The sequence below is a fragment of the Diabrotica virgifera genome, chromosome 9 (assembly GCF_917563875.1).
Source record: "Diabrotica virgifera virgifera chromosome 9, PGI_DIABVI_V3a".
Lineage (NCBI taxonomy): Eukaryota > Metazoa > Arthropoda > Insecta > Coleoptera > Chrysomelidae > Diabrotica > Diabrotica virgifera.
In genome coordinates, this window is record NC_065451.1 from 69,330,114 (window position 1) to 69,357,773 (window position 27,660).

The 27,660-nt window shown below is 32.1% G+C and overlaps 1 protein-coding gene across 1 annotated transcript in view; it reads right to left on the bottom strand.

Annotated features, from left to right (window-relative positions):
* Positions 1-6,538: 6,538 nt before the first annotated feature.
* The window catches only part of LOC126891802 (double-stranded RNA-specific editase Adar-like), a 44,792-nt gene continuing 23,670 nt past the window's right edge, over positions 6,539-27,660 (bottom strand). The window contains exon 3 of the mRNA XM_050661081.1: positions 6,539-7,651. Within this exon, the coding sequence (XP_050517038.1) occupies positions 6,672-7,651 (980 nt within the window). The 3' untranslated portion in view covers positions 6,539-6,671. The remainder of the gene's footprint in view (positions 7,652-27,660) is intronic.

The window sequence follows — 27,660 nt, forward strand, 5'->3', positions numbered from 1 at the left end:
CTCAGGAGTTCTAAAAGAAATCTCTGGGTATCTCTTTAGAAAATCTCTAAACCAAGCTGTTCCAGCTGACTTTTTGTTTTTAGAGAACCTGTGTTTAATACCATTCCTCTCCGCAAGGGAGTACGCCATTTCACAAGTGTTTTTCTTCGTCATACCAAACAGTCGGTCTTCCATATCTAAAAGATACTCCTTTAAGGAAGTCTCCAATTTTTCGGGCAATGTTGTAGTGAATCGACCAAGTATTTTCGAATAACCTGTTGCCTAAAAGAAAGTAACGATCATTTTCTGACATCTCCTTTATAAATAAACTAGTCTACTTTTAGTTCACTTACCAATACATTTTGATTTTTGGCCCTTCTTTTTAAAGTACTTAAAGGCAGATTATAAATCCTAGCAGCTCTTTTAAAAGGCATACCGTTAGAAATATTTTCTAAGGCAGTTTCATTGAATTTGAATCCCATTGTTGTCTTGTCGTCTTCCGAACATAAGTTCTAACCATTATTTCTGTAAAGATAATATAACTACATTTGATTGTTATAAAAAATATTTCTGTATAGCTCAAAACTTTATATAGCAAGGGTAAAATGGTCCCCGGGGTCATTTTGCCTCAACATGGAGGGACCATTTTACCTCAAAATCTGATCAAATATAAAAACTAATTTACATGAGTGATTTCTGATAATTAGAGAAATTGTAACATATCTGATATAAACAAAAAAGATACCTTTTTAAACTCCATTAAAAAAAATTCTACTTACTTTAATTAAAACGCCTAAAAACACAATTTTTGCGACCACGAAATTAACAATATCACGTGTGTTTTTATAGGTTATATTAAAACTAGCTTAATATGCTTCGCACATCTTCACAGCTTCGTACATAGGTGGCGCTAGTGGTACTGAATATAATAAAGAAAGATAAACGATGGTTTTATGAAAATTATGAGAAATATGTTAGGGGACCATTTTACCCAGGGGACCATTTTATCCGACTTTCCCCTATTAGTTTTTATTGATGTGTGGACAGAAATAAGATCAAATTTATAATTATAGTGACTTTTTAAATAGTTTTGAAAAGCCGCAGGTACGTAATTCTAAATGTTTCAGTTGGAAATACCTAATAGTTTCAATACCTATCTATTTGAAAAATGTAAACAAAATAATGTAGTTACCTATTAGTAGGCAATGCTTTAATTTACATAATCTGATTACGAACAAACTTTCTACAAATCTTCATCTCATATATCGTTTTCTTACTCTATATTTTGTTGTATTTTATTTCGACAAAAATCAAACTAATAATTTTATTAAATTCATATAAATTTATGGTGTAAACGTTTAGTTTGTGTATATTCCCACATGACGTATACGCGAATGTGGTGCAGTTTGAAATACCGTCAACTTTCGTACGGCGCGGTACGTGAAGTGGGTTCAAGCCCCAAGCAAGTTATTATTTTTTTTTTATAGATTTTATGATTGTAAGTATATTATTATATAATTTTTGAAGATATTCTTCTTTTTTGAAAGTGGTAGATAAGAAAGTTAGTTTGATTTTTAAATAAAATAAGTACAAATAACCTTTTAAGTATATTTACTTCGTTTAAATTACCTATTATATAATAGAAGAATATCTTCTTACGTGCGTACAAAGTACACACACATTTTTTTTATGTATTTTGACCCGTAGAACACGAATTTTTTGGGTAACAGTTGATCCGGATGTCGATAAGATTATTATAAACAAAGAACTTAAGGAATTACATAAAATCGATTTTTCGCAAAATAAAACATTTTTTTGTATTTCTTGGGTAATTCTAATTAAAAAATGTTCTTACGAGTTTTTTTCGTAGGATGCATAGTTTTCGAGATAAAGGCGGTGGAACTTTCAAAAAATCAATAAATTGCAATTTTTGAACGCGAATAACGTTTGATTAAAAAATAAAATAGCAATTCTGCTGACAGCATTTGAAAGTTTAAGTCAAATTATACCGGTTTTAATTATTTGCATTGCTAAAAATTAATTTTTTTATTATTAAACAAAGCTATTTGTTTATAAGCCAAAACATTATTTATAAATTTAAAACATTGCTGGGGCTCCTTAAATAATCCGATTTTAATTCTGTAAAGTGTATTAGATAGGTAGAGCACCTCTTTATATGTAAAAAAAAGAATGTGTGTGTACTTTGTAAGCACGTAAGAAGTTATACTTCTATTATATGATTTAAACGAAATTAATATACTTTTTATTTATATTTTATTTAAATATTAAACTAATTTATACTTACTACTTCTCAAACATTTTTATTAAAACAGTGCCAAAAATTAAAATAATAAAAGAATAAAACACACAAACACATTAAAAATGCCACAAATAATTTCTGAGTCTAATTTTTTAAATAAATACGTATTTTCTGAAAATAAAATTATATAATAAATATACTTACAATCATAAAATGTATAAAAAAAATAAAATAATAAAAGTTTCTATTGGGATTCGAACCAGCTTATCAGCGCGGTTGGTATTGGCGTTGTATTGGGGTTCATTCGCCTTAAACGCTTCGCCACGGAGACAATGTGTCATATGTGCGAAGATCGACTAACTAAACGGATTCATTTTTGAATTAAATCAAATTATTTTGATTTTGAATTGAAATGATATTGAAAAAATACAACAAAACATAGAATAAGAAAACAATATATTAGGTGAATATTGATAGAAATTTTGATGGTTAATCAAATTATGTAAATAAAAGTATTACATATTATGTATTTTGGTAGGTTCAAATAGGTAGGTACCTATGATACATTTACAATTATTACGTACCTGTTGCTTTAAAAACTTTTTAAAAGTCACTACAATTATAAACTTTTTTGTTTCTATCCTCAACAATAAAACTAATCTATTATACATTTGTTTACCTTCATATTGAACAATTATTTATTACTGACAGATCATTTCAACACCCAATCAGAGCCCGCATAACGACTAATACCATACTGTCGGTGTGCGCATGCGCGCAGATTAATATAAATTCACCCTTAATCTCAATCGCGCCTAAAGAAGTATAACTTCAAAAATTAGCCAACTTCTAAATGGTCTACTTTTTGTTCAGAAAGATTTTAAACTTTTCTAAAAACATTTAGATTGCAAATTTATTATGCAAAATTTATTAGGTTGATTTTAATGAAATTTGGTACACGTGTTAAGTATGTTACAAAGAATTTCCTAAGCGAATTACTAAGGTTCTAGGTGCCACAAAAGTGGTTAAAAAATATTGAATAACAACAGACTTATTTTGCCCCGTTATTTTGTATTTATTGCTATATTGCAGAAAAGGTAATACCTTAAGACATTTTTTACTAATCGTATATCATACAAAATTCATTTATCTTTATTTTATTTCTGTACGACTTTGTTCCAAAACGAATCGTTTTAAAGTTATAAGCAAAGAAAGCAGAAAAAAATCGATGTTTTTCGAAATTTTTAAATATTTTAATTTTTTTATTAATGTTCCGGGCTTGAGAAGGAGCATAAGTTAATTATTATTACTGAACGTGTCACCTAACTTTATCTGCAAAAATCCGAATGCCACCTCTCACATCCAAAATATACGTTTTTTCGCAGATCCTTACTGGTCTATACGGCCTTTTCGTAACAACCAAAGTAGAATGAGTTATTGTCTGTTGGTTTCTTTCTTTCATGTGGCCCTTTTCATGTGGTCCTACCTGTCCTGTGCGGAGCTTGTCCAGAGGGATTCTACACTACAAGCCGAAACTACGAAGCTGCCGAAAGTAGCCATTCTTGGACACCCCAGCTTCGGTCTTCAGGAGGGAGGTGTTACATCATCGTCAAACAATATGGCCCGATACGCCACTGTGTTGTATGTTGTGTTGAGTTTGTTTAGACTGGTAACATCGGATATCGACGACCACGTTATTAATTATTATTTTGCCAATGTCAGTGGGAATAGTTTTAAAAGCATTTGTAATTAATAAAATTTAGTTATTATCATTTTGTACCCTAAGCTGTAAACATCTCAATACACTTTGCAATTTCCTTCAGAGTTTCGTCACTTATTAATTCTCCAACGAACACACATCATTTTATACAGAATATAATTCAATGATAGAAGCATAGTAATCAATGAAAGAATCCAGGCAGGAAACAGAAGTTACTGGAAATACAACTTCCTCAAAGATAAGAAGCTTACTCAGAATACTAAACAACTGAAAATTTACAGAGCAGCAATTAGACCAGTAATCAATATGGCGCTGAAATGTGTCTGACACAGAAAAATGAAGCGAGATTGAAGATATTGAAGATAGCAGGCTCACTAAGCTTAAGTAATAATGAATTTAGAAAACTGATAAACCATGAAGTAAAAAAACTTTTGAAAGAAGACATTATTAGATTTATCAAGGCACATAGACTAAAATGGATGGGACATACATAAAGGAGAAATCCAGAAGCCGTTATCAAGAAAATTACCAAACGGAGATCTGTGTCAGGCAGATTACGAGGAAGACGGGAGAACCAGATAGTCGAGGAACTATAGTGACCCACTACTAAGATAGGGAGAAAAATTGTAGATAATGCAAAGTGGCACAACCAATTGTAAAACCAAATTGTAATGAGCACCGATTCCCCGCGAAAAATGAATCAGAAGAGTCCAAAGAGGGCGGCATATCACTCCTCTAGGAGTGTAGATGCTATAATGATGATTGATGATTATTATTTAACGATAAGGGGCACATTGTATAAGAATCAAAGTAATCTCAAAATGTGACGTCAGAATAATATTATGCGTATATTAATATTAATTCCACAAGGCAATATTGAGGTCAAGAGAGGCCCAGGACGTAGACGTATATCCTGGCTGGCCAATCTTAGAAAGTGGATTGGTCTAACGTCAACTGATCCATTTCGAGCTGCTGTGAATAGAATAAGATGAGTCAATGTGGTCGCCCATATCTCTAAAAGATAGGCACCTTTTGTCTATCTATGTCCCTTCATTTGTCCAAAGTTGAACGTAGGCCTCCCCCTTATTTTTCCACTTCTCTCGGTTCAGTGCTAATCCTGCACATCTGATCCCTGCGTATCTTTTTAGGTCATCCGACCATCTCATCTGTGGTGTGCTCCTTCCTCTTTTGTAGTCCCAAGGTCTTCAGTGAGTTATCGCTTGATTCCATCTTCCGTCTCTTTGTCTGCTGTTGTGTCCTGTAAATTTCCATTTGAGATTAGCTGCATGTTTGTTTACGCCTTTCACTTTGGTTTTATTTCTGATCCATGTGTTATTCTTTCTATCACTTAGCTTGATACCCAGCATCTGCCTTTCCATTGCCCTTTGAGTCTTGGCCATCTTTTCTATATTTTCCTTTGTGAAGGTCCATGTCTGTGCTCCATATGTATGTACTGGTAGAACACATTGATTATATACTTTTATGCGGAGGTATTAGGCATATTTCTGGTTTTTCAGGATATACCTCATTTTGTCACCCAATGTCACCCATGCGAGTCTCAAGGCCGCGTCTCACCATCAAATAATTTGATCAAACAGTTTGAGCAAACTCCGGAAGTACGTCAAAGTGACGTCACAATTGCAGTTTTTTTTTAAATTCTAAAAATATGTGCTCTCACTATCAGTCTAGTTTGATCAAATTTTTTGTATTGAGTTGTCTAACTTGTTTGTACTTTATTTAAAATTAAAATTTTTCATTATTATCCACAATGAACACTCAGGATGTGACGTCACTAACTGTCACTTTCAGTTTGCTCAAATTATTTGATGGTGGGACGCGGCCTTCATTCTCCTTTTTATCTCTGCTGTTTGGTTTTCTTTACTCAGTTTCATTATTTGCCTTAGGTATATGTCCTCCTTGACTTTCTGTATTGTACTTGTTCCTATTTGCATGGGTTCGTTGTCATCTTCTACGTTTGTCATATATTTTGTTTTTGTGTAGTTCATTTTCAGAGCTATCTCGTTTGCTTTCTTGTCCAATTGTGTCATCATTTCGTTAAAATCTTTTATACTGTCTGATATCACCGCTACGTCAGGTTATTCAGCAGTTGTTCATTGATGTTGATTAGTTTGGTGTGCCATTTAAGTTTTTTGAATATATCTTCTAGTGCTTGTGTAAATAATTTTGGGGATATTGTGCCCCCTTGCCTAATTCCTCTATTTATGTTTATTGGTTTGATGTTTTGGTGTTGATGTTTTATTGTGATTTTTGTTTTTTTGTAGATGTTTTTCAACAGTTCTGTGTATCGATAGTCGATCCTTCCATTTACTAGCGAGTGTTGAATGACCCAGTGTTCAATACTGTCGAAAGCCTTTTCAAAATAAATCCACAAAAGCAATATATATCAGTATTCTGTACTCATTAGCGCGTTAAATGAGTATTTTCATTGTTAGCATGTGATCTGTTGTGCTGTATCCCTTTCCTTTTGCTTTCCCCTATTGAGAAAGGGAAAGGGAAAGAGAAAGGGGTACACTTTGTTACTGTGTCTTAAAAAACAACAATTTTTTGTGAATTTTCGTTTTATTATTGGACCTATATTACATTCATAATATTTGAACCAACAAAAAGGGACACATTCTATAAGAATCAAGGTAATCTCAAAAGGTGATGTCAAAATAGTGTTTTGGGTATATTAATTTGTGAAACGAGAATTTAGCTTTTTGACTTAGATTTCCAGTCACCTAAACCAGCTTCTGAAAACGCTTTATAAATTTTTTCTTTGGCAACGGTGTAACTAGTTAACATGTTGGTGTCCTCAAATCGAGTTGGATGCAACATCTTACGACCTATAACAGATTTTTGAAGTAATGACGCATATCGGTTTACCAAACTCTCTGTAGAAATTACCGAAGAGCCGTATTCTGTTTTACCATTTGTACTCAGAACTACTTCAGGGTGTTCCATGCCCAAGAACCAAATCACGGCAAAGTTAAGACTGATTCTTGGTATTCTCACTTCAGTACATGGCACTGTTAATAATTTAGGCTTATTTAAATGAAATTCTGAGGGTATATTTTGTAAAGTATTTTCTATTCTTCCGTAAAGAGCTCTTTTTAGTTGAGTTTCAGGTACTCTTCTTCCTACTACGACTGAACTTAAGTAAACCGGATCAATAAAATTGAGCAACAGAGATCCTTGCAAGCCCAATATATTCCACTTGCAAATTTTGTCTGAGCAGGACATCATTTTGACAGGATGTTTTTTTAAAACACTGTCCCAAGTTGAGGTAAAGCAAGTTTTCGTAGGTATAGTCCCTTGTGAAGCTTCTATCTTGCATCTTAGTAAACCACGGAGTATCGTACTGGGATTCATGTCATCATCGCATTTAATGCTTGCATCACCACATGGTGTATGGCTGATGTACAGGTGAAACTCAATTCCTTGCTTTAGTTGGTATCCCCGTCCGCAGCTTTTTGGTATGAATATTGATGTTTTCTGTTTTCTCTTTGACAGCAGCAATTCTAGCTGGTTGTAGAAGTACAATAGCAAACACCTTCGGGCTAGAACTTCCGCGTGCATATCATGTAGTGAGTTTCCATTTGCAGTGTTGTTTTTAGAGATGCACTTGGTACCAGTTGTTACACATACTACTTCTGCAGTTGAAAGGTCTGCATTTTTCGTCATGACAATGCCTGAAAATATTTCACTTATGATTATTATGTCTCAACTTTTTTAAACATTAAATTAATATACAGTGATGAGTGCGCTATAAGAACCGGCAAAATAACGTAAAAGATAGAAAACATAATACGTTGTGAAATAAAAAGAGATGAAACTAGTAGAGGCGCAAATTATCCATAGAAACAAATTTACATGGTATGTATTACATGATTTCCCACCTTTATGCTGGATTTATACTCAGCTATTGCCACTGCTGCTGTCGTTGACGGAAATATTGCCCGAAATACGATATAGATGCGAGTGAGGTGTTTACATCAGTTCCTCGCCGTTCCTCGTCAATGTCCTCACAACTCATTACCGAATGACTCACAAGAAAGGAATGTGATGACAGCATCGTCTTGCTCCCTTACTCACTTGACGCTTTGCCGGCGAGTTACGCCACTGGATTCTGCAGATTCTAGGATACTAGAATCTGCGCAATAATACCATATAAATAGAGGGACTTTCAGATCGTTATAACTTTTTGCTACTTGTATTCAACTTTTGCTTAACTTAGTTAAGTTTTGTTTAACACTTCTGTTGTTTCACATTTTGATTTATATTTTGAAAATAAAATACCTTTTTTAAAAACTCTTTCTCGAACATCAAATACATAATTGGCGCAGTCAGTAGGATACGTGCGGGATCGGAAAAGACAATTTTACCCATACAGTGATAGAACTTTTTCGGTCTTTGGTGTTTCTACATCGTAGCGCGTATCGAAACGAATCTCTACCCTACAGTGGTATCCAGCGAGAAGCATAGTTCCGGAAGAAGCAAAAGTTCGGAGAAGAGAACCAGGTGCTCCAGATAACTGTAAGTGCCTTTCCTTTTCACCTTTCCTTTCATATCTTTGTGAGGAAAGATAGATTAATTTTTTGAATTTTGAAAAATAATATATTTTTGATATATTTCTGATACATTTTTGATATATTTATATACTGTTGCAAATATTGAATTTTATTGAATAATTTTTTGAAATATTTGAAAAATATTTATATTGCATATATATTTTTTATTTATTTACATACGTATTATTTTGTTAGATATTTTGAATTTAATTTATATTTTATCTGATAATATGGCTACTGCAGCTCAAGCTCAAACACAAACTCCCCTTAATTTGGATTTTCTCAAATCAAAACTAAAAAATATTAGACCCTACGACGGAGATTCTAATAATCTGAACAAATTTATCTCAAGATGCGATGAATTAATGCGAACATATTCTGTATATAAGGATGCAGATTTAAATAAACATATTTTGGAATGCATACAGGATAAACTAGTTGGAAAAGCAGAAACACTAGTAGGAAATCGCATGGAATTAACGACATGGGATAGTATAAAGAAAGCATTACAACAATGCTTCGCAGATAGACGTGATTTAGACTGTTTAACGCAAGAACTGACACGAAAAAAACCATATAAAAGCGAAAGCCTCCATAATTTTGGAACAAGGATACAACTCTTAAGAAGTAATGTAGCCCAAAGAATAAGTAACGATACTAGTATAGAACTTGCAGATAAAGTATGCCAAATTAACCATTGTGACAAGATCGCACTAAACACTTTTATTGCGGGATGTACAGGTGTTCTTAAAAATAATATGCACCTTAAGAAACCAAATTCTCTTGAAGATGCCATTGCATATGTCGACGAGTTTCATAATTTTGAAAATTTATATGGGAGCATTGGAAAGAAAACCGTCAACAGAAATATATTTCAATAATCCCCTACCATATATTGAAGTAGGAAATTCAAAAATAAAATTATTGATTGATACCGGTAGTTCCAGGTCCTTTCTACGACCAAGTATTGCCAAAAAATATTTTCCTAATTGCATCTACCAGTCAAATGTAGATATAAAAACTGTTCTTAATAGTAAGACTATCAAATATCAAGCCGAAATACCAGCATTTCCAGAATTCGGAAGTGACTTTTATATCAATTATGTCCTATATGATTTTCACGAATATTTTGATGGAATCTTAGGATTAGAAGATATATGATGAGAATGAATTTAGTTATAGATTTAACTAATAAACTAATTTATAACAACAATGTAATGATACCGATTAATTTATATCATCACAAAATGACGAGTAATAATATAAGAGAAGAAATGTATAATAATGAGAACAGAAGATACAATAAAAATCAACATAGAAGAAATAATGGAAATAAAAGCAGAACATATAGAGGGTATAATAATTATAATGAAGGAATATATAATCAAAATTATGGTAAATATAACGATAATGGAAGAAGATATTATAATAATAATGATAGAAGGTATAACGAAAATAAAAGAAGAATATATAGACGATATAACAAAAATACGAGAAGAACATATAGAAGATATAATGAAAATAAAAGAAACATATATAATCATGAAAATTTTCTAGACCAAACTTCAAGGACTATCATTGCAACGAAGAATACGAAGCCATAAGTAAATTATGTAATAAGGACAGATATTGTTTATACAAACTTGGAACGCCCTAGGTTTTACGATTAAAATAAAGCATAAAATAAATTTAACTAATGATCCCCATTTTATACAAGAAACTATAAATATCCAGAAGTTTATAAGAAAGAAGTTAGCAGACAAATAAACGACATGTTAAAAATGGAATAATACAAGAACTAAATCTTACTAACTTATGGAGAAATTAACAAAATAAAAACTAAAAGAGAAAAGATATTCGACAACACAAGACTATTTGTTATCTTACCCCAAAGAGATTTACAAAAAGAAATAATAAATTTTGTAAAAGATTATATAGACCCAAGAAAATTATACGCCTTGTATTTTAGAGCACCGCTATCACCTGAAACATTTGTAGTTTCATTACAAAATTATTTTAAAAATTCTACATTTAAATTTGTACACTGTACAAAAATATTATATGATATTGAGACTACCGACGAACAAAAAAAAACTTAATTATTATCATGTTTATAAAAAAGGACATCGTGGCATGAATGAGCTAAAAATGTCATTAAGTTCACGATACTACTGGCCCAATATGTCAGAAGATATAGAACAATATGTCAATAATTGTGAAGTTTGTTTAAAAAATAAATATGATAGAAACCCACCAGTCATTAAATTTAATCTTACGCCAACGGCTTCTAAGCCATTTGATCATATTCACATGGATGTATTTAGAATATCCAGTACCTACACCATTTCTTACAATAATCGACACATTTTCTCGATACGGACAAGCATATCAAATTCCCAGCATTAGTGGAATTTCAATAGTCGATGGTTTATTAAACTACATCACACATCATGGATTACCCTATAAAATAACAACTGACTCCGGCACTGAATTCAAAAACTATGATTTAGAAGATTTTTGCAAATTACATAAAATAGAATTATATTGTACCACTCCTAAGAATAGTAATTCGAATTCTCCGGTAGAACGTTTTCATTATTCCTTAATAGAACATTTTAGATGCCTTAAAGAAACAAATAAAGACATGTCAGTTGAACAATTAATGAAACATCGTATATTTTCATATAATAATTCCATTCATTCTGTAACTAAATTTACGCCGTTCGAAATTATAAAAGGGCATATAAATAACCCAGATCCATTCGATAACAATGATCATCTTATTTTATCACAATACGAGCAAAATCATAAAGAACAATGCAAGATATTATACGGGAAAATACATGAAAGGAATGCCAACGTGAAAAGTCAGCAGATAGATAAACGCAATTTATCGAGGTCAGAACCTGATGAATACACAAATGAAGACAAAGCCTATATTAAAAGTGGAAACCGTAGCAAGGCACTTTCTAAGTTTAAACAAACAACTATTCTTAAAGACGCTAAGCTGACATTACAGACTGATAAAGGGGTTTATCACAAAAACACAGCTCGCAAACCAAGATCTAATAGAAAAAACTTTTTGCAGGTTCAACAAAATGAAGACGATAATCGTGTTGACTCTGATACAAGTGATATACCGGACGTCTCACCAGGTTAAAGGAGATGACATCGATATCAATATAACGCCCCTTGAAAACCTTTTACTCCCAATTAAATTAGGCACATGTAGATTAATTTATAGTAAACATACATTTATCCATTATATTAATTAAACGAAATAGTTAGGCAAGTCGAATCTGTTCAAGATAATTATCAAATAATAAAAACTAGTGTAGTAAAAGTTAATGCCTCAAATCCTATTTCATACCATGGATTGGCAGAAAACATGTTAGAAAGAACAGAAGTTTTAATTAATACATTAGACAAAAAATTAGAAAATATCTATCCCCATATTCGATCAAAAAGAGGCCTAATTGATGGCATAGGTAAAGTTAATAAATATTTATTTGGAAACTTAGATTCAGATGACGGAGATAGATATGATAAAGCGATAGAAGTCCTGGAAAATAATCAAAAACATATTATCCATGAGACGAACTTACACATATATTTGTATAAAAAACTAATCGATCACTACAACAAATCTTTAGCCACACTTTGGCAAAACCAAGAAAAACTGCAACGTAACTTACAGTAATTCCAATTAGAAATCCAAAACACTATAAATAGTTTAGGAAACTATATTACTTTTCAAGGTACCATAAGTCAGATAAATTTAGATTGCCAAAATATGATAGATTTTATTGAGAATATCGCAAACGGAATTATGTTCTCCAAATGAAACTCATTGCATAGTTCAATTATTTCAAATAAGGAAATTCAAGACATGATTGAATATTTACACAGTATTTATCAACCTTCTCAAATCCCAAAATTTACAAATATTGTAACATATTACATGCTATTAGGGACACAAGTAACTTTTTCAAGTTCAAAACTGATCTTTGCTACTCACATTCCTATCCTAAAACCAAAAGTCCTTGATTTTTATCAAATATACCCAATAATCCAAAAGAACAAAATGTATACTCCCACATACCCTTATTTGGCACGAACCTCCGACGAAATGCACCTACAAAAAGACGAATGCCCAATTTTAGAAGAAATATATTATTGTAAAGAAGACACCATACTACAAGACAATTGTACCTTACGTTTCCTCAATGGTCAAAGTTTAACCCAATGTTTTACCACAGAAGTCACTCTTCAAGAATCCATTATCGAACAAGTAACCAATAATGAAGTATTGATAATGCCATCCACATCTGAACGAGTCCAATCAAAGTGCAAGAGAGACCAAATTTTCGAAGTCCACAGTCCATCTCTAATCAGTATACCAGAAAATTGTGAAGTGACAATCAATAAATTGAAATTCAATAATAATATCAAAATACACAGAGGGAAAGCTCTAATATTACCAAAAATAAAATATTTTTCTACAGAAAATCTACGAAAATTCCAAAACCATAATATGTATTACCAAAATTGATTTTGAAAATCTTTACGCAATTAATAATATGGCGAAACAATTAGTACCAATAAGAGAAACAAATACTACATTGCATACAACTCCATTAGTGACAACCTCAGTCATAGCAGTTATCCTAATCCTGATAATTCTATATATTATTAAACAAAGAAGACCAAAGCAACGGAACGAGAATGAAATAGAATTACAAGAAGATTCCGGCTTTGAAGAAGAAGATCCAGCAACCAGCATCCCAAAAATAACTCCTATTATTTTTCGGACTCAGTGAGAGTTTTCGCCACTGGATTCTGCAGATTCTAGGATACTAGAATCTGCGCAATAATACAATACCATATAAATAGAGGGACTTTCAGATCGTTATAACTTTTTGCTACTTGTATTCAACTTTTGCTTAACTTAGTTCAGTTTTGTTTAACACTTCTGTTGTTTCACATTTTGATTTATATTTTGAAAATAAAATACCTTTTTTAAAAACTCTTTCTCGAACATCAAATACATAATTTGCGGCAAGTGAGAGAGAGAGAGAGAGTAGTTGAATGTGAATACACACTCGTCCTCGCGCTGCCTCCCTTTGACTTCCGTCACTAGAACCGACTTTTTGTACCGGATTTATACTCAGCCCTGTTCGACAGGGAATTGGACAGGGAAGTGGGCAGCGTGAATGTGTAAATAGCTCACTCGCGCTGCTCCTCGTCATGCTACTGCCATTGCACCTACATACCCAAAAAGTCGGTTCTAGTAGTGACGGAAGTCAAAGGAGAGAAGTCAAAGGCGGCTTCGCCGCCGGCAAAGCGGCAAGTGAGTAAGGCCGCGTTCAGAGTGGACGAGCAAAGAGCAAAGAGCAAAGAGCAACGAGCAAAGAGCAAAGAGCAAAAAGTGCACGTTCAGAGTGGACGAGCAAAGAGCAAAGAAGTGCTAATAGCGGGTAGTTACGCTGTTACGCTAGACGAGAGTTAAGTTTTTTTCCACTCGGCAGTATGGATAGGAGCGGTAGGATATTTGCTCTTTACTCTCACAGTAGTCCATGTAGTGAGACCGCTCCCGTCTGAAAAAATTTCCGATTCGGTCTCTTTGTGGATTCCTATTTAAAAATATTTTAAAATTTTCTTTAAACAAATCTGAAGGGTGCCGGGCGGAATTTTTGGGCAGAAATTGTTTAAACAATTTTTTTTAAACAAATACAAAAGATCACTTTTTTTGCTCTGGAACATATATTTTTAAGTTTTGTGGGTCATTCTAAACAACAAAGGTATCTTGTAAATGTTCTCAAAAATTGATAGTTTTCGAGTTATAGGCAATTTAAAATCTGAAAAATGCGAAAATACGCATTTTCGAGGCCTAAAAACTCATATTTAAATTAGTATTTTTGAGGTTGCCAGATACTTAAATTGAAGTTTAAACATTGAGCCTCAAGACTCTGAAGAGTGATCGCGTTTAACCTTAATTTATACCGTTGTTTTTTAATTGTTACATATGCGTGTTTATCCGATTTTTTGCCGGTGTGGAGCGCTCTATTTCAAAAATCTCCTATTTTCCTCCGAAAATTATTTTTTCTAGATTGTTTGGGATTTTCTAAATAAAATAAGTTTCTTGACATTTTTCTCAAAAGTTAACAGTTTTAAAGTTATAAGCGATTTAAAATCCAAAAATGAGTTTTTTATTAACTTATAACTTTAAAACTATTAACTTTTGAGAAAAATGTCAAGAAACTTATTCTATTTAGAATATCCCAAAAAATCTAGACAAAATAATTTTCGGAGGAAATAGGAGATTTTTGAAATAGAGCGCGCCGCACCGGCAAAAAAAATCTGATAAACACGCATATTTAACAATTAAAAAACAACGGTATAAATTAAGGTTAGACGCGATCACTCTTCAGAATCGAAGCTGAATGTTTAATCATCAATTTAAGTATCTGGTAACCTCAAAAATACTAATTGAAATATGAATTTTTAAGCCTCGAAAATGCGTATTTTCGCATTTTTCAGATTTTAAATCGCCTATAACTCGAACACTATTAATTTTTGGGAAAAACTACAAGATACCTTTTTTGTTTAGAATAACCCAAAAAACCTAAAAATATATAATAATAAAAATGCGAACTGAATAAAAATGGTATACATTTTTATTTTATAGTCGTATTACTCCGTAGAGTAAGTGCACACCTACATTGGATCCGATTTTCTCCGATCAGATCAGATCAGATCAGATTAGATCAGATCCGATCCGATCCGACAGGCGGTGCCTACATAGGGCTTTTCATTCAGTCATTTGTTTCGAGCTTCTGTCATGTGTCACATAATAATTTATCTACGTCATACGTTATTGGTATATAAACAATACAAACCAAAGACGTATGGCGTAGATATATCAATATTATGTGACACATGACAGAAGCTCGAAACAAATGACAGTCGATGAAAAGCCCTATTAGATCCGTCTTTCTCCGATCAGATCAGATCCGATCAGACCGGTTTTCCGGCGAGGGTGCCTACATTGGTTCAGTAATCTTCCGACCACCGACCACCGACAATAAGTTGCGATGAAGTGTTGAGATGATGACATTGAATATATTTAAACATGTTAGCTTGCAACCCCCAACTTGCAACCAACTTGCAACCAGTTTGCAACCAGTTTGCAACCAGTTTGCAACCAGTTTGCAACCAGTTTGCAACCAACTTGCAACCAATTTGCAACCAACTTGCAACTAAAATTGCAACTCAACGTGCAACCAATCGGAATGAAACCAAACACTTCTCGATGAGAATAGGAGAAGCTACTCCCGACGTCGCCCGATATCGGATCTGATCTGATCTGATCGGATCGGAGAAAAACGGATCCAATGTAGGCACTCCCATTTAATACTATGGGTTTATTTTTTATTCCGACGTCGGATCTGATCTGATCTGATCGGATCGGAGAAAAACGGATCCGATGTAGGCACCTCCATTTAATACTATGGGTTTATTTTCTATTCCGACGTCGGCCGACGTCGGATCTGATCTGATCGGAGAAAATCGGATCCAATGTAGGTGCGGCCTAACTAGGTGCATTTTTCCGTTGGAACTTTACCAGCTGCAGACGGGGGATGTGAATTGCATAGTGTAGAATTCCTTCCCTCTCGTCTTCACTGCAGCATCCATTTGACTTGCAAATTGTAGAAGTCTTGGTGGTGTCACCAGGAAAGTGTACCAATAAGTTTTCAATTTAAAAATCTTTTAGTAATATTTTTAATATTTTCAATATTAATAATTTACTATTAGGATTGAAAACTACTTCGTCTAAAAATATATGTTCCGGAGCAAAAAAACGTGATCTTTTGTATTTGTTTAAAAATAGTTATTTATGAAACAGTTCGTGAAGTATGCTTTTTGCGAACGCACGCGATATTTAGAGCACGAGCGACAGCGGAGCGAGTGCTATACATCGCTAAGTTCGCAAAAAGTACTTCATGCACAGTTTCATACAATATTTTATCTACTCTACCATAAACAAATAAAAAAACTGTAACTCTTCGTCACTGGAATTCATTTCTATTCTACAATTTTTAGAACTTTGATATTTAAAAATTCTAACTTCTTTCAAACCACAAAACTGTAAAAACTTTTGTCGTAATTTATTGCTCATTATGTCATCACCATGACAACGCCAAAGTTAAAGATATTTGATTATATGAAAGTGTGTTAAAAACAGTGCGAAAAAGTAAGTCCCATTTAAAATACATTGTTACTTCACGCTCACTTTAAACACTTCACGCACTGCTATCTATAATGACAGTTTTCACAAACTAAAAACTTACACATAATATAACATAGAGTAGATAAAATTGTTTAAACAATTTCTGCCCAAAAATTCCGCCCGGTGCTCTTCAGATTTGTTTAAAGGGGACATTTTTGAATAGGAATTGACAAAGAAACCGAATCAAAAATTTTTTCAGACGGGAGCGGTCTCACTACATGGACCAAAGAAATCAAACTTGTTTGGTTTCGCCGCTTTGCTCTTTGCTAGCACTCTGTGCACCTCCGTTTGCCAGTATGAGTTTGATTTCTCAGCTTTGCTCTTTGCTCTTTGCTCTTTGCTCGTCCACTCTGAACGTACGAGGGAGCAAGACGATGTTGTTGTCACATTCCTTTCTTGTGAGTCGTTCGGTAATGAGTTGTCGGGACATTGGTGAGGAACTGATGTAAACACCTCACTCGCGTTGATATTATATTTCGGGCAATATTTCCGTCAACGGCAGCGGCAGTGGCAAAGGCTGAGTATAAATCCGGCATATAAAGCCGGTATTAGACGTATCGGAGGAGTATGACAATTAACACGTCACACACACAGACGTCTCAAGGTGGGAAACTATGCAATGTAAATTTATAAGTTTCTATCGATAATTTTAGAACTCGTCTAGTTTCATCTCTTTTTATGTCACAACGTATTATGTTTTACATCTTTTGCGTTATGTTGCCGGTTCTTAGAGCACTCGTCACTGTATACTTATGTGATGAGTGCACCATAAATAACACAAAAGACGGGAAACATAATACGTTGTAAAATAAAAAGAGATGAAACTAGTAGAGATGGAAAATGATCAATAGAAACCTATAAATTTACATTATTTTGTGATGAGTTCAATTTTTTAGGATTAGGTCAATATAATTATTTTAAAAACCAGTATGACTCAATTCTTGATCTGTGTTTCTCTGATACTTATTTAAATCTAAAAAAGCGGAAGCTTTAATGACGTGTGACAGGTATCATCCCTCACTTGAAGCATTAATATTATTTGATAATGAATATATCAGTTTGGAAACTAATATTTATTATAACTTTCACAAGGCGGATTATGGTGTCTTGAATAATTATTTGCTTCAGATCAATTGGATTGAGTTGTACTGTTTAGAGGATGTAAATGACATTTTAGATGCTTCTTATTCCATTATTTGGAACGCAATTGAACTTTTTGTACCAAAGATATCTGTAAAAAGATCGAATTTTCCTGTTTGGTTCTCATCTGAACTTAAGAGTAAAGTCATTGCCAAAAAGATTGCGCATAAAAAATATAAAACTACAAATAAGTATCACCACTATATTGAATTTAAAAATTTGAGAGATGAATGCTCATCACTCACTGAGCAGTCTTACAAAGCTTACGTTTCAAAGATGGAAGTGAGAATAAATGAGAACGCCGGTGAATTTTGGAAGTTCATCAAAAATAAAACCAACGAACATGGTGCTCTCCCTGGCTCTATGTTTCTAGGTGAGGAAAGTGAGAATGACAAACAAAAAATAACAGAGTTGTTTGCGAAACATTTTGGTACTGTATACAGCACTTTTAATGGTAAATCTCTGGATAACCTGGAGAGTAATGAAATTTTCTCACAACAGCTGGAGGTGGAAATTAGTAACCTCGAAGTCACTTTTGACAATTTACTGAATGTGTTGTTGTCATTAAATGTCAATAAAGGGGCTGGCCCTGATTTGATACCGAATTTGTTCCTAAGAGAAAGTGCAGTGTCCTTGTGTGAACCATTAGTATATGTTCTTAATAAATCTCTCCAGACGGGAATTTTCCCGAACAGATGGAAACATTCCTTTGTTTGTCCTATTTTCTCCTAAGGCAGGAGATCATAGTGATATCAAAAATTATCGGCCAGTTTGTATTCAGTCAGCCTTATCTAAAGTATTTGAAAAAATGGTTTTGCCAAGTTTGGATAATTGTTTTAGGAACATTATTACGGACAACCAACATGGATTTGTAGGCGGACGTTCTACTCTCACTAACCTCTTTTTGTATATCGATAGTATAGGTACAGCAATGGATGAGAGTTACGAGGTGCACTCTATATACACCGATTTCAGTAAGGCCTTTGACCTACTAGATCATAATATCTTAATTACAAAGCTGAGAAACTTTGGTATCACTGGTTCTTTATTAGCTTGGTTTACTTCGTATTTTCAAGGAAGAACATTGCAAGTAAGATCAGTAGGATGTGTTTCTAATGGATTTGAAGCCGTGTCAGGGGTTCCGCAGGGTTCCCATTTGGGTCGTAAGCTTTTTCTGTTGTTGGTAAATGATATTGGTAGGAACTTTAAATCTGAATATCTGATATTTGCAGACGACTTAAAGATATTTAAATGCATTAGGTCAGAATCTGATTGTGAGGGTTTGCAGAGAGACTTGGATTCTTTAGTACATTGGTGCCAGGAAAATAATCTTAGATTGAATGCTTCGAAATGCTCATATATTATTTTTTCACGTAATAAGACCACCAGTAATTTTAAATACAAGATAGGAGATGTGGATTTATCTAGGGTTCAGGTAATTAAGGATTTAGGTGTGTTACTGGATAGTAAGCTAAGTTTCCTGGACCATTATGATGCCATTATTGCGCGTGCTAATCCGACATTAGGGCTAGTCATCAGAATGTCATATGATTTTAATAATTTGTTTGTAATTGTGAGATTGTTTTTGAGTTATGTTCGTTCATTACTAGAGTATTGTTCAGTGATTTGGAGTCCAAGTTATGAGAATCACAAATATCGAATTGAATTGATTCAAAATAAATTCGTTAGATATCTGCGGTATAGATTAGGTACTAGAGGAATGCAATTGAATTCCAGTCAGGTCATGCAGATGTTTCATTTGCACCGTCTAGAGTCTAGAGGATCGCAGGCGATACTTTGACCTTAATTTCGTATTTAAGGTGTTAAATGGTATTATTGTTGCACCTAGCATTCTGGGTCGAATAGATTTTTATGTTCCAGCTAGGAATTTGAGAAGATGTCCCTTGCTATCCGCTAGATCGTGCAATACACGTCATGCAGAAAATATGCCTTTAAATAGAATTGTTTCTATTTAGTGTAAATGAGTTTCCAAATATAGACTTTATGGGAGTCACACTAAATGTTTTTAAAAGGACTATTTCACGTGAATTATTTTAATTTGATTTTAATTTTTTGATGTCGTTAGTTTAATTGTAAGTAATGTAAGTTAACTTGTGTTCAATGTTTAATTTTGACTTTTAATTTTAATTGTAAAATGGAGGTTTCCGTCAATAAATATTAATTAATTAATTATATTAATAGTTTCACACCTTTAGACGTATCGGAGAAGTATGCCAACTAAAACTGTGACTGTCACAGTGGTAGTTGCCAAACTCCTCAGATACGTTTAAAGGTGGGAATCCGTCAATATAATGCAAATGTATAGGTTTCTATTGATAATTTCCCATCTCTACTAGTTTCATCTCTTTATTTCACAACGTATTATGTTTTCCGTCTTTTATATTATTTTGACGGTTATTATCGCACTCGTCACTGCATATCACAGTTAGGATTGTGTTTTGATGGTACCACTAAAAATGGTAGTTTTTCGTTTAAATCGCTACAGGAAAAAATAGTACTTTAATATACAGTGAGGACTGGTTGACTGGATACAGTGAGGTTGGCATAAATTCATTTTCTCGAGAATGGGCAATTTTAGAGATAAATCAAATTTAAATCCATAGTGACGTCATTCATCTGTGCGTGATGACGTAATCGATGATTTTTTTAAATAAAAATAGGGGTCGCATTATAGCTCATTTAAAAGGTTATTCAATTATCTATTCAGTAATATAAACAACATAATTATTTATAGATGGTGTCCAAAAAATTTTTTGAACTCAATTGGCATATACAGTGTGTCCACGGATGAGGTGCCCAGAGGAAAAACTTTTTTATTTTCCATTTTAACGAAAAATGTCATTCTTGGTAAAAAGTTCTGCTTGTTTTAAAACTCCATAAAACTAAATAAAATTCAAGTTTTTCAAAGCCTGCTCAATTTTGTAGCCAATTTTACGTAAATCCCTATAAATGTTTGCGCTAAGTTCGATATTGTAACAATAATCTAGTGTTGCTAAGCTACAATGTAGCTTAGTAAATGTCAACTAACATAAATAGTTTGCGAGTTGTCATTTTTTTTCGAAATAAATTTAAAATTTTTTTTAATGACATAAATTCTTTGTTGAAAGCATTGTCGAAAAAAATTACTATTGGCAAATAATTTATCGAAGTTGACAGTTACTAAGCTACATTGTAGCTTAGCAACAAGAGATTATTGTTACGATTTAGAATTTAGTGCAAAAATTTATAGGGATCTCCATATAAAATTGGCTACAAAATTAAGCAAGTTTTGAAAAACTTGAATTTTATTTCGTTTTATGGGGTATTAAAACAAGCAAAACTTTTTATCAAGAATTACGTTTTTCGCTAAAATTGTAAATAAAAAAAAAATTTCCTCTTGGGCACCCTATTCGTGGACACACTGTAGGTATATTGATTTTACTGCTGTCAGAAAACAGAAAAAATGTTCAGTCTGCTAAAAGCCAGTTGGGTGGCAACTTTAAACTGTAACATCGAATTTAAGCGAAAAACATTGTTTATTTGTCAAATAAACATTTTTTTCTGTTTTGTGACAACAGTAAAATGTATTTTGAATAAAATAAATTATATACATTCTTCTTTTTGTCTCAATTTATTTAAATAAAATGTTTTTGGAAACCTTGTATAAATAATTATGTTAATGTTTATATTACATTTCAAATGAGCTATCACACGACCCCTATTCTTATTTAAAAAATCATCGATTAGGTCATCACGCCCAGTTGGACGACGTCATTAGTATGATATATGTATATGCCAAAAAATCGTAATTTAAAACTAAAAATCGATATGTTTCGGGATTTATCTCCAAAATAGCCCATTCTCGAGAAAATGAATTTAGTGGCTATTGATTATGTTCAAAATAAGAGAGCTAAAAGGAACTACAACGTTAACGGGGTCTTATTGTCTCATATAGTCAATGGATCTCTAAGTTTGAAAAAACCGCGGAGTGCTACCATTTAAATGGGTGCGTTTTTGAGAAATGGGTGAATTAGTCCCTAGGCACAGGGTGAATTAGGGTGAGTACTATGCACTTTTGGTACAGAGACGTCTACAGGAAAATTATTCCAGGTTAAATTTACTATCGAAATATTACATTTTAAATTCAAAAATATTTTTATTTACAAAGATATATTCAAAATAAAAGCAAAAAAACAACACGAAAGAAAGCAATTTTGTTTTTTGCCCCATAACTTTTTTCCACGGGGATATAGGTATAGACATCGCTTTAGCAAAAAATAACATACATTCTTTTTGTTTAAAATGACGTTTAGCAGAAGTCACTAGGATTTATATTTTCCGAAATAGGATTTTTCAAATTTCGCCGCTCAAAGCATTTTTGGATCATTTTCCCCATTATTTCGCAAACATTGTTCTGTAACTTTTTTTACGCATTTCTAGGTACATGCAATAACATTTATTAGAAAGAGGAGTCAATTACCTTTAAAATGTTCTATTTTATAAGGTTGCTTGACTATTTTGAAGCAAGTTCTGCTTTTTCAAGTTATTATACTTTTATTGATTTTTCATATTTTTTATGATTATTATTTAAATTTATCATTATGACTTTTTTCTTGTACATTTAGGGATATACATTATATATTATAGAAAACAGTATATTTTCTTTACTCTAAAATGGTGTATTCCATAAAAATCTAGGACTATTTTTAAACAAGATATCCAAGAGTATCCGTAATTTGAAAAAAATTCAAATTTTTTTATTTTTTTTAATTAGAAGAATATAATGGCATATTATAATGTAATTTTTAATTCCAATTAATTTTTCTTAATAACTCTTTTCGATATTGCGAAATATAAAGGTACTTTACTCCTGAGCAAATTTATATTTTTTAACATACCTCGTACACTATTAGTAAAATTTTATATCTGATGATTGCATTTTAGGTTTCACACTAGGCAGAGCATTTTATAAAGAATCATAAAATTAATACTACAAAAGTTTTTCATATGGTTCCCACTTTTGCATGTGTATACCTATGTCACATTTTGAAAAAGCATATCTTGTTTACAAATAGTCCTAGAATTTTTTACAGTACACCATTTTAAAGTAAAGAAAATGAGCTTCCCTTTTTATTACACAATATATAGAGAGAGAGTCTGTAAAGTGGAATAAATTCAATATCTCAAATACTAATTGTTTTTTTGGAAAATGCTCAGACCCGTCGATTAGTATTTCAAATTGTCCTTTTTGACATTCAATAATAATGTATACAGAGTGTCCCAATTTAGAGATATGACGTCATCGTCGATTTTCTTAAATGGCAACACTGTCATTTTGATAGCTAATTTGATAGGGTTTGTAAAGTTATACATAACTGCAAAATATCAAATTTTTATTCTCTACCATTTACAAGATAATAGAAAATAACAAAGTTATATCTGTAATTTGGAATATATTCAATAATTAAAATACTAACTGTTTTTTTGAAAAATGCTCAGACCCGTCGATTAGTATATCAAATTGTCATTTTTGACATATAATAATAATGTATACAGGGTGTCCCAATTTAGAGATATGACGTCATCGTTGATTTTCTTAAATGGCAACACTATCATTTTGATAGCTATTTTGATAGCGTGTGTAAAGTTATACACATCTGAAAAATTTCAAAATTTTATTCCATACCATTTACAAGATAATAAAAAATAACAAAGTTATGAAGAACAAGAAGTAATCAAATAATAATTGAATTTATTTATTTCAATTAAGCAAATGCTCATAACGTTGCCCATTGACAATTTGACAATAATTGAGGGCAACATTATGAGTTTTTGCTTAATTTATTGAAATAATTAAATTCAATTATTAGTTGATTACTTCTTTTTCATAACTTTGTTATTTTTTATTATCATCTAAATGGTAGAGAATACAAATTTGAAATTTTGCAGTTGTGTATAACTTTACACACCCTATCAAAATAGCTATCAAAATGACAGTGTTGCCATTTAAGAAAATCAACGATGACGTCATATCTCTAAATTGGGACACCCTGTATACATTATTATTATATGTCAAAAAGGACAATTTGATATACTAATCGACGGGTCTGAGCATTTTTCAAAAAAACAGTTAGTATTTTAATTATTGAATATATTCCAAATTACAGATATAACTTTGTTATTTTCTATTATCTTGTAAATGGTAGAGAATAAAAATTTGATATTTTGCAGTTATGTATAACTTTACAAACCCTATCAAATTAGCTATCAAAATGACAGTGTTGCCATTTAAGAAAATCGACGATGACGTTATATCTCTAAATTGGGACACCCTGTATAAATTATTATTGAATGTCAAAAAGGACAATTTGAAATACTAATCGACGGGTCTGAGCATTTTCCAAAAAACCAATTAGTATTTGAGATATTGAATTTATTCCACTTTACAGACTCTCTCTGTATATTATTATACAATAAAAAAAGTTATAATAAATTTAAAAATAATCGTAAAATATATCAAAAATCATTAAAAGTATTAAATTTTGAAAAATTATATCTTGCTTAAATATAGCCGTACGGCCTTCTGCGATAGAACATTTTAAAGGTAATTGACTTCTCTTTCTACTAAATGTATCATTGCGTATACCTAGAGATGCGTAGAAAAAAGTTACAGAACAATGTTTGCGAAGTAACAAGGAAAATATCCCAAAATCGCTGTGAGTGGCGAAAGTTGAAAAATCATATTTTGGAAATTGTAAATCACAGAGACTTCTACCAAACGCCATTTTTAAAGAGAAAGGACGGAAGTTATTTTTCTGTGACGCAATGTCTATACCTATATCCCCGTGGAAAAAAGTTATGGGACGAAAAACAAAATTGCTATCTTTCATGTTTTTTTCTTGCTTTTCTTTTGGATATATTTTTGTAAAAAAACATGTTTTTGACTTTAAAATGTGATATTTCGATAGTAAATTTAACCTGGAACAATTTTCCTATAGACGTGTTTGCACTAAATGTGCATAAAACTCACCCTAATTCGCCCTGTGCCTAGGGACTAATTCACCCCTTTCTCAAAAACGCACCCATTTAAATGGTAGCACTCCGCGATTTTTTCAAATATAGAAGTCCATTGACTATATGAAACAATAAAACCTTGTTAACGTTGTAGTTCCTTTCTAAAATACATAATCAATAGCCTTGATTTAGACATTTAAAATATTTATCTTTTAATAGATATGCAAAGTTATTAAAATTATTTATAAACCAAAAATGACCCTACTTTAGTAGACTTACTGCTTTTTACAATTGTAAAAATTACTTTGATTTAGATAAAAAAGATAAAATACTTTGATTTAGTTTTTTTTTAACATGTACATTGAAAATATGAGTCTTATTCTTTATGCGGTTCCCGCAGAATAGCTCTATCATTATTATTTTTTGAGAAATACCAATGCAAAAAAGCTCTGTGGAATCAACAAATTGAATAAAATTTAAACTAATTGACAAATCGCCTTGAAATTGTTTGTGCATAAGAATTAGTTAACTCAACTTTTTATGCAATATCAATGTCCTAAGTTAATTTTTGCAAGAGTTACAGCTAATTTTTCATTTTCGAAATTTTAGCCTTATTTTGCAATTTTAGAAGCAACAAATGATCGGGTAAAAATTCAAAAACTGCTATTCTAAACCTTTGCTCATCTACTAAAAGATAATTACTCTGAATATACTAAATTACTCTATTGTACTAACTGTAGCAATTTAAACAAAGAACTGTCATTTTTTATCCTTATTTGTTAATAACTATTATATGCCTCCGAACTGTGTCGGATATTTTTGTATTTATAATGTGTGTATTAGGTATAGCTATAGGATAGTCGAAACGCAAATCGGTGGGAATGCGCATTTTATCAATGAAATTCGATATGTCTAAGACACTCCAGAAGCCGCTAAAGATAATATATTTTAACACCCCATTAATTATTTTGAATTAGTCGACGGATATTAGTAGGACAGTTAAAATAATCAGACGATAAATGGACGATAATGATTGTGCAAGAGAAATTTAACGATTTTTCTACGTTAATAACAAAAAGCAAATTCATTAGCGGAACGAATTCAAAATTATTTGCTTAAAACATCTCATTTTTGTTGGCAAAAAAACTTATTAATTTGTCTGGACTAAATTACAGTTCTGTTTATCTTAGAAGGGATATGTTAACATCAACATTCACACAGTGTTGCCAAACTAAATTTTGTTATATTCGGTGTAAATTTTCCAACCGATTCGCGCGCCTACTATACCCCAAAATCCCATTTGCAACCTAGTTGGATCCCGACAAAAATCTTATTTCTATAGAATAGAATAGAATAGAAATATGCTTTATTGTCACTGAAAATTTTTACTTTTATGGACAAAGCTTGCATACACTCAAAACAAAAATAATATCAATAACTTATAACAATTATAATTTACTAAAATTAGATAAATCGTCAATATTAGTATACAGGGTGTCCAGAAACTCTACCGACAAACGAAGACAGGAGATTCTTCAGATAATTTTAAGATAATTTAAACCAATTCACTTAGTCCGACAATGCTTCCTAAGGGAGCTAGAGCTCTTTAAAGATGGCGTCTTGCAATTAGTTTTTCTTAAATACCTCCAGAACGCTTCAATCTAGAAAAACAAAAATTGGTACGCGTATTTATCTACAAGATATAAATCTAATCCATTCATTGCATATTTCTAGTACCGATCATAGGCGTCCGTTTTGGGTAGGGCAACGGTTATTTTATCGCATAACTTTTTATCTTTAACTTTTATGCATTTCTGACACTGGATTATGAAATTTTGAAGTATTCTAGTACTTCTAACGCTTAAACGCTTCTATTTAGAAAAACAAAAATTGGTACGCACATTTATCTTCCAGATATAAATCTAATCCATCCATTACGAATTTCTAGTACCGATCATAGGCGTCAGTTTTGGGTAGGGCAACGGTTATTTTATCGCATAACTTTTTTATCTTTAACTATTATGCATTTTTGATACTAAATTATTAAATTGTGAGGTATTGTAGTACTAAAAGGTACTCTTGTTTTAAGTCGGTATGACAAACCGTTTTCTAGAAAAATCGATTAGAAAATTTTTCGCTTTTTGAATTTAAAAAAAAAAGTTAAAAAAAACTGTTTAGAAAGACGAAAACTGGTACATTTATTTATATTCCAGAGACAAATCGATTTCATTAATTGCAAATTTCTAGTACTGGCCATAGGCGTCCGTTTTGGGTAGGTCAACAGTTATTTTACATAGCATAACTTTTTTGTCTTTAATTTTTGAGAATTTTTGGCACTAGATTATTAAATAATGAGGTATTCGAGTACTAAAAGCTACTCTTACTTTATGTTGGTAAAATACTTCGTTTTTTGTTGAAAAGTTCTTTTTTTTTCAAATTCCAAAAACGAAAAACTTTCAAATCGATTTTTCTAGAAAACGGTGTGTCCTACCGATTTAATGGTAGGGGAGCTAAGTATGCTAAATGTGCAGTCACTCGAGCGCTTTGGGCACCTATTGGGTTGTGAAGAGTAGGTCCTAAAACCAAAAAAAGTTAAGTAAAGTTTTCCATTTTAGTGGGCGCTTGCCATTTTTTAATTTAATTTTCCATTTCCAACAATCGTTTTTTCCGATTATAACGCCATCTG